Genomic DNA, 7,908 nt, shown 5'->3' on the forward strand with positions numbered 1-7,908 from the left:
ATGAAACGCAATGTGTATCGGGTGTACACAACAAGGCACGGGATGGGGTGATGTTGTTTACTCGGCTCGGCCGTACGAAGGGAGGCTCCATTGATTCAGGCTATCAGTGTATCCGTCCCTGGTCATGTATTTTACACACGGTGAAAATGGCTGTTGACGTGCCTTCGCTGCACCATGTAGCGGGCCTAACTTGCTCCTGAGGGTCATCTTATCGTGCCTCGTCGTCAACCAAATGATTAAAACGATCCAGCTTGCGGAGATATGAGGACCACACTATCGCCTGGGGAAATGGTTAGGTAATCGTGAATTAGGTGCGGGTGCCGCTCGGGGGCGTTACCTCTCACAAACAACATCTCGGATTTCTTGCTCACAGTCTGCATGGCGCTGCGTTAGTTTGTTATGTAGCGTACGGGTGCCGGCAGGATGGACAGTACCTTGACTTCCTCGTCATCCTCCTCGTCCACGACGTAAATGGTCTCCTCCACGTCTCCGAGTACCAGGTTGCAGTGGCTGTCATAAGCCTAACGTCAAGGTTCAAAACATGTAAGTCGGGGGTGACGTGAAAGGTCATGGAGTTTCAAAGGTGGGGCTCTTACATGGAGACGGCCCTTGAGCTCTCGGTCACCTCTGAGCTTCACGCAGACCACTTCGTCAAGCAGCAGGCGCACGAGGTCGAGGGGCTCTGACACACCGCTGCCCTCATCCCTGGCTTCGGCCATGGTTGGGATGCAATGGATCGCACGTCTGGGGTTGAGTTCCTCGGTGATCTCCGAATGCCTGTTTGTCTCATGAGGAACTGGGCGCGAACAGTGGCAAAAAGGGCAGACAGAATCGCTTGGGCTATCCGAATGGGCACGGGCCACTAAGCTTTGGCCAGCCGCCTTGAAGTTAATTTTGCCCAACAATTCCGCCTGCCCAGCTGGGACTGAGGTACGTTCCCCAGACTTCGGATTTCTTGGGGCTCTCAACTCCGGCCGCAACCTGCCGCCGAACTCATGCAAGAGGCCGCGAGTGAAGAGGCTATGTAGTTGAAGCAAAGACATTCTGAAGTGCACCCCAGGCCCAGCGGTGTGCAGTACATGATTATGTGTTCCCAGCGCCTGTAGAAACAGCACTCTACAAGGTTGCCCGACTAACTACATTTAACGGCCGGTCATTTTCAAGGCCCCGGCACTCGTCAACGACCCCGGACCTTCTCTAACCTCAAGTCGTTCATGTACATGTATCTGCTCAGCGAAATCCACCCATAGCGAAACCAAACCATCTGGCTCTTGTGGGCCGACACCATTGCCTTCCACGCCGTCATGATGCTGCCCTGTCCCGCCAGTCCGCTGAGGAAGACCAGGCCCCCGGGGTGCTGCTTGTCGGTCTTATCGGCGCCGATAGCCCAGCTCGCCAGTGTGGCCAGCACGTCCAGAAATGCCGTGTACTTGCGTGCAAGAGGCACCGAAGTGAGCGTGTAGAGATCCACGGGCGGCGCCCAGCCGGGCTTGCCGGCCACCAGCGCCGCAGCGAACTCCCTGGCGCCGCGGTACAGCGAGATGTGGTTCGGGTGGCCCGAGACGCCGCCGGCGTCGAAGGTGATGAGCACGTCAATAGAAGCGGCCGGGGCGGCGTCGCTGTCGCGGGAGCGGGCGAGGTTCGGCGCAAAGGCCGAGCACAGCAGGGTCGAGATGTTGGCGCTGTCCCAGGTGGTGCTCATGCTGTCGGGGAACTCGGGCTTGTCGACGACAAAGACGTCGTCGGCTTTGCGTAGGCCGAGGATCAGGCCCGATTTGGCCAGTTCCCGCTTTCTCGTCTCGCCCAGGCCATCGGCATTGCCTGTTCGGAGTGTCAGCGGCCAGCTTGGACGTGCCTCGAAGACACCAAGGAATTCATACCGCTGCTTAGACAGAGGATCTTGACATGGTTGCCCGTTTCTGGTCTGGCAAGCGCCATCACAGTGGGCGCAAAGAACATGGCCTCGTCATCGGGGTGCGCAATCAGCAAGCAAATGCGCTTGTTGCGCAGCGCTGGGAAGCGCGCCGAGACCACCGATGCCGTGTAGATGTACAGTGACGGGAGGACGACGGCGAGCACGCAAAGCAGCATGAACGCGTCCATCATGCCCAGGACTACACCCAAAGCGCGATGGTAACCCAATTGGCCGACAGACAGGTCTGTGCCTTACTGCCCGCCCCGCTCTGCCTCTGCCCCGACAACGGACACTGGCGCAGCTCTGGCTTGACTCAGGGAGTGGCCTCACGTCTCGCTTTGGAACCGCAGAACTCCTGAGAAACTGACGAGGGTGCCGGGCAGGCAACTGGCTTACAGACTGGCCAGTAAGTCAGAAGATTCTCTGCGCGGAACGTGCCGGGGCTTGAAAAGGACAGGGCTGCAGACGGGTCCAGGGAAGCTGGTCAATAGTTGTGAGCTCAGAGCACCCAAAAAGGTCACGACGCTTCGGGATTCCTTTGGGAAGCAACTTAGCCCAGTGAGGGTCCCATGTATCTTGTTTCGGTCGGCGGTGAGAGTCGCGCACGGGGTGAGCAAGGAGCTGACGAGAAGCTCCAGAAATTCATCAATGACACCTTTGCGATTGGAGAACCCTTGATTGCAGTCGGGTGGAGCTACTTTACATCTCAAACATCAAGTCAACCCCACTTTACATCTGGCCTGCCGCCCCTAAAATCACAGCATCTCGCCAGAGGGCCCGAGAAGAGTATTCAACCAGTGTAGGCGATACAAGGGATGCGCGCACGCGGCCAACATATGAAGTAGTAGGATTGAGGCCCCTAAGTTCGAATTTGCAACACAATTGATGATGCGACTGATACGCGTAGTAGTTATTTGACAGATCCTTTTTCCTACAATCCTCTTAGAAGACCCGACAGACTTTTTCAAGTTTGCCGAAATGCCAAGAAATGTAGCTTTCAAGACTGTTAACCTCGAGAGTTGAGGTCAAAGACGGAGTCATCAAGAACTTTACGCGTATCAGCCGCATCATCAATTGTGTTGCAAATTCGAACTTAGGGGCCTCAATCCTACTACTTCATATGGTGGCCGCGTGCGCGCATCCCTTGTATCGCCTACACTGGTTGAATACTCTTCTCGGGCCCTCTGGCGAGATGCTGTGATTTTAGGGGCGGCAGTGCCAGATGTAAAGTGGGGTTAACCTGGTGTTTGAGATGCACAGTACGAGACCCTTGAAAGCTGAATGTTGCCCGCAAGTCGTACCCACTGCGTGATGTTTCAACAATTCCATGATTTTCTATTCAGACCAGAACGAAGTGCAAGTCGACGATTATTAACGACGAATTTCATCTTGAGATGGATGCATTGTGCAACTGTGTTTCCAACCGTCCGTCTCCCTGAGATCACGGGAGCTCCCCAAAATGCTTGGCACAGAAATGGTGGGGCTGCAAAGGACCTCGTCAGGAATCTGGACAGCTCGATTCCGCAGGTCTCTGAACAAACAATGGAACTGATGCGAGCTCCATCTATTCGTACCATTTCACCTGCTCCCAAACCGCACAAACGTCGCCCCCAGCCGCTCGAGTCTTTGGGAAATGGCAAGAACACGCGACGAACAGTCTGCGTCCAATTTCAAGCTGAAACAGCCCGACCGATCCGGCCCATCGGAGAAGACGCTGCTCCAACTCGCCGAGGAGAGAGGCCTGTTCGACCAAGTGAAGCAGAGGGAGGACGAGATTGCGAAGAAAGCCGCCCGAATTCCTATTTCCAGGTCGCAGAAAAATGCCGATAGAGACAAAGACAACGAAGTTGGATTGCCGCCCTCCGTCGAGCGCGTGATGGAGACGCTGCTCTGGTCCGTGAGCCTGGCCATGCTACACTTCACCTTTGATGTTCTTGTGCAGCACCAGTATTCCATCGACAGAATAGTGTGGCCCAATATCTGGATGCGGTTTTGCCAAGCACTGTTGGGTGAGCTTGATTCTCCTGGCGTACACCTTCGTCGGCGTCGCGTTGCTAACATTGCCTCTGATGCTTCTAGTATTCGGCCTGCTTGTCTACGTTCTTCATCCCCACGCCGCGAACCCCCAACTGATTCCCGGCTTGTCTGCCCAATCTCAATTTGCCGTTCGGCAAGCTTTGTTCTTCACTGCGAGCATTGTTGCCGGCTGCTATCTGATTCATATTACCAACACATATGGCTACCTAGCCGTCATGAAACAGGCTCCTCCCATCGGCTGTCTCTGGGTCTGGTTTGTTATTGAATTGGAGCTCCCTTGGGCTGTTCTCAGCCTCACTGCTGCAGGGACCTTCCTATGGCAGAAGGGATACAGTATCAAATAAGTCCTACGGGAGAGTTGGCATGCAGCCTGAGAAAGCCCGCCTGTTCGAGTCTCCGATCAACGAGGCGGATGCACCGGCCCCAACATCGGGCCTTGTGGGTCTCTAGTGCCTCGGATCTCATCTTCCGTCCAGCGCTCTTGGCTCTTTCGGTGCCGGTAAGGGACATGGCCTGTACTTCAGCCTGAAGCTGCTGCAATCTCGTCCTCCTCGCATTCGACCCATGTATGCTTCGGCGTATCCAGACCATGTTCGGGGGCTACAGCGTTGACACTTCTTCTCCCTTAATCATCCGGGTTGGATGGATGTGTATCGCAAGTCCTTCCTCTTCGCACTTTCCGTTCCAAGACAGGGTGAACAGCGACAGGCGCGGGAGGTTGTCCCGAATTTGAAGCTAACTCGGCTCGGAAGCGGCAGACGACGGAGCTTTGGTGCAGGCATATGCGCCTGCCTCCATAGGGAGGTAGCGGGAGACGCGTATGAGCGCATTTCCGTCTAGCACTTGCCTCCAGAGCATAATGCCTTTCAGTCAGTCCTTCCTGGATGAGACGGAGGGTAGCGTCCGGGACTGGCAAGTTTCTCGTGGCGAATTCCCCTCGGCTCCCGCCTTTCGTCTGAACTCCCAGCAGCGCCTCGTGGGCCATCTGAAGTCGACATCAAACCGCATCTTGTTAACATCAGCGACCGGGTGCTGTCTTTATTACCTTGGAGTCTACTCGATCATCTCCGCCATCCGGTCCGGCAACCATGTTCTGGCCGGCCTTGCTTTCGATCGGGCTGTTTCTCACCAGAGAGCATGCCGCGAGTGCCCCTGCCGCGAACCTGACAACTCGAGATACCAGCGTCCCTCGCGGTGCCATCATCAACCACTGCATCGTTCCGGGCGTCGTTGCGCTCACATTCGACGACGGCCCATTCATCTACACGGAGCATGTGTTGGACCTATTGGATGAGTACGACGCCAAAGCCACCTTCTTCATCAACGGCGAGAACTGGTCACGAGCCATCAACGACTTCTCCACGCCCTGGCCCGGGATTCTGAGGCGGATGGACGCTGCTGGCCATCAGATCGGCTCCCACACATGGGGCCACGCCGACCTCTCGGTTGCCGATCACGACACGCGCGAGAACCAGATCGTGCAACTCGAGAAGGCGCTCTTCCATGTCATTGGCAAAGCCCCTACCTACCTTCGACCCCCCTACGCTTCGTGCACGTGGGAATGCCTGGACCACACAGCGCGGCTGGGCTATCATGTGGTCAACTTCGATGTCGATCCCAAGGACTACATGCACAACGACCCCGACGACATCGGGGTAGCTATGGAGAACTTTACCCGGCTGCTGGATGAGAATCGATGGGGATTGGATTCGTTCCTGGTGCTCAGCCACGACTCGCTCCGGAACACGGCCGACTCCCTGGTCCCTTACATGCTCATGGAGATCAAGCAGAGGGGTTACAGGGCCGTGACGGTGGGCGAGTGTCTAGGCGACCCGGCTGAGAACTGGTACTGGCATACGTGATTGGTCTCTAAATCTTGAAGGCGAGCGAGGGAGGTGGTGGGTTGTTAGTGACGCAACCACGTGGGACCTATTTGTGGTTGGGGAGAGCAGAAGACGTCTGGCTTGAAGCGTTTGATCATGAGGAGAGCCGGTTCTTGGTTGGAAGGTTTCAGGTTAGACTGCAGCTCGGCTTAGTCGGGAGGAGATGAGGTCTGGAACAGGTTGGCTGGGGCATGATGGATATTGATCCTCGGGTACCGGTTTCGTTGTTAAGTATTGTTAGCGCTGGTTGGTAGAACACATAAGTAATGTGCAACTATTACTCGAATCCGCTATACACAGCAATTAGAACAGCACCATGGCCTGCATTCTACTTCTCCTTGACCGATCTTCTCCTGCTCCCGCCCTAACTGCTCCCCCGTTGGCGTGGCAGCGGACAAATGGATGAATCAACGACGCCCCTAGTCACGGTCCCGCAGCCTATTCAAGAGGGCGTTGAGCTCGTTGGCCACGAAGCCCGGGTCATCCTTTTGGATGAAGTGACCACAGCCCTTGGCTATCTTCACCTCGTTCTCCGCCGGAACGAGACGAGTCAAACCCTGGTTGTACGCGCCCCAGGCTGGGTTGACATACGCGTTGATGACGGCTTTTGACACGGATAACGAGCCCTGTTAAAACACGCTCGTTGTCAGCGTATCGCATCTCAGATCCAGTTGGGGTTCTTCTTTTTAAGGTACCCACATGCTCACTCTGCTCGGCGAAGACGTCCCAGTCGTGACCCGCCACTACCAACAGCGGCGACCTCCCTCCCGGCCCGTGGGGCAGGCGAGGCCCGTCGGCCTGCGGCAGTAGCTCTGCCAGGTGTCTTCGGTCAAGATGCTCGGCGTTGGGCACGGTCGGGTGGAAGAAGTTGCGGACCCTGACCCTCGCATGCCGGAGGTCGTCCGGCGTGATGCCCTGTGGCAACTGGCCCTCGTCAAATCCGGCGTCGTCGCCGTCCGGGTCCGGGAAAAGGGACACGAAATCCGTGTTGGCCATCATCGAGTCGAGGAAGACATAGGCGCTGACCCGCCCTGGGTGGGCGGCGGCGTAGATGCGCGCGAGGGCGCAGCCGATCGAGTTGCAGACTAGTACTAGCTGGAGGTCTTCCAGCTTCTGTCGGTGAAGCTCGTCTCGCGCGACTTGGATGAGGAGCTGGTGCAGGTCGGCGACGGCTGCGCGCGAGTCGTGGCCGTAGGGTGCGTCCTGCGGGTCGTCGGTTGGGTCCGAGTCGGATTTGCCCTGGCCGTAACGGTCGTAACAGAGCAGGGCGGGGATCGGCTGGTTGGATTTCCGGCGCAGGTTGAGGAATCTGTCGATGGTTTCGCACCAGGCTGCGCTGGGTAGGGCGAGGCCATTCAGGAACACCACGAGTGTGTTGGAGAGGGCGTGTGGGCCTGGCGGGTGGGGTTTGGCCACTGAGATATGCAGTGAGGCACCGGGTTTGGTGTGCAAAATGATATTCTTGTCCTCCATTCTGTCAAAAGGCGGAGTTCCTGTGATGTGTACTTTGGAAGTTGTTTAGGTGGAATTGTAGCATGAAAAGTGATGAAAAAAGTGATGAAAAAAACGGATGAAAAGCAGATCGCGGAGTGAGCTGATGACGTTCACCGGATGGGGTCGAGACCGCTTTCAAACCAGGGAATGTGTGCAACATGCGGAGAACTGTCACCTTACTATGGTAACCAGCATCAGTTGAAGGAGCTGGACAACACATGCGAATGCTTTGAAAGGATCCACGCTAAATCCGAGTCCGTACAATAGCCAATGTTGTCATCAACATCGTGAGCTTTACCGTTTACCCACTCAGGTCCGAGTCAAAAATGCAGGGGAGCCCGAGTCGGCCATCATGTACAACAGAGGCATCGTCGCAGAACTTACAATTCAATGGGTTTAATTTGGTGGTGCCAGATTCAGGTACCTGTAACGTTATCTATAACTAGATCATTTAGTTAATTATACGTTAACTATCTTCTTTTAGTTACAGTAACCGTACATTATAAGCGAGCGGCGCATATAGGCGAGTGGCGCACTGATAAGGGCCAGTATGGAAATTCGGGCACAACACTAACAGCG

The 7,908-nt window shown here is 55.8% G+C and overlaps 5 protein-coding genes across 5 annotated transcripts; 2 read left to right on the forward strand and 3 right to left on the reverse strand.

The window, feature by feature from the left end:
• Positions 1-23: 23 nt before the first annotated feature.
• On the reverse strand, positions 24-737 carry N657DRAFT_626395 (Sm-like ribonucleoprotein). The gene is made up of 4 exons (XM_062790787.1): positions 597-737; positions 435-521; positions 338-374; positions 24-280 (listed from the first exon to the last, which is right to left on the reverse strand). The coding sequence occupies exons 1-4, from the start codon at positions 717-719 to the stop codon at positions 237-239; spliced, it is 291 nt and encodes a 96-aa protein (XP_062643377.1). The 5' UTR covers positions 720-737; the 3' UTR covers positions 24-236.
• Positions 738-1,177: 440 nt separating this feature from the next.
• On the reverse strand, positions 1,178-2,103 carry N657DRAFT_581212 (LmbE-like protein; the record flags this gene model as incomplete). The annotated part of the gene is made up of 2 exons (XM_062789507.1): positions 1,178-1,821; positions 1,881-2,103. 2 exons carry the CDS (start codon positions 2,101-2,103, stop codon positions 1,178-1,180), a joined length of 867 nt encoding a protein of 288 aa, XP_062643378.1.
• A 1,030-nt stretch (positions 2,104-3,133) lies between these two features.
• Positions 3,134-4,408, forward strand: N657DRAFT_249967 (uncharacterized protein). Its single transcript, XM_062786434.1, has 2 exons — positions 3,134-3,924; positions 3,995-4,408. Exons 1-2 carry the CDS (start codon positions 3,549-3,551, stop codon positions 4,294-4,296), a joined length of 678 nt encoding a protein of 225 aa, XP_062643379.1. The 5' UTR covers positions 3,134-3,548; the 3' UTR covers positions 4,297-4,408.
• A 632-nt stretch (positions 4,409-5,040) lies between these two features.
• Positions 5,041-5,814, forward strand: N657DRAFT_658874 (carbohydrate esterase family 4 protein; the record flags this gene model as incomplete). Its single annotated transcript, XM_062794934.1, has 1 exon — positions 5,041-5,814. One exon carries the CDS (start codon positions 5,041-5,043, stop codon positions 5,812-5,814), a length of 774 nt encoding a protein of 257 aa, XP_062643380.1.
• Positions 5,815-6,023: 209 nt separating this feature from the next.
• On the reverse strand, positions 6,024-7,709 carry N657DRAFT_666525 (alpha/beta-hydrolase). Its single transcript, XM_062795344.1, has 2 exons — positions 6,535-7,709; positions 6,024-6,461 (listed from the first exon to the last, which is right to left on the reverse strand). The coding sequence occupies exons 1-2, from the start codon at positions 7,306-7,308 to the stop codon at positions 6,255-6,257; spliced, it is 981 nt and encodes a 326-aa protein (XP_062643381.1). The 5' UTR covers positions 7,309-7,709; the 3' UTR covers positions 6,024-6,254.
• Positions 7,710-7,908: the final 199 nt, after the last annotated feature.

The sequence above is a fragment of the Parathielavia appendiculata genome, assembly GCF_033297405.1.
Source record: "Parathielavia appendiculata strain CBS 731.68 unplaced genomic scaffold N657scaffold_24, whole genome shotgun sequence".
NCBI classification, from domain to species: domain Eukaryota; kingdom Fungi; phylum Ascomycota; class Sordariomycetes; order Sordariales; family Chaetomiaceae; genus Parathielavia; species Parathielavia appendiculata.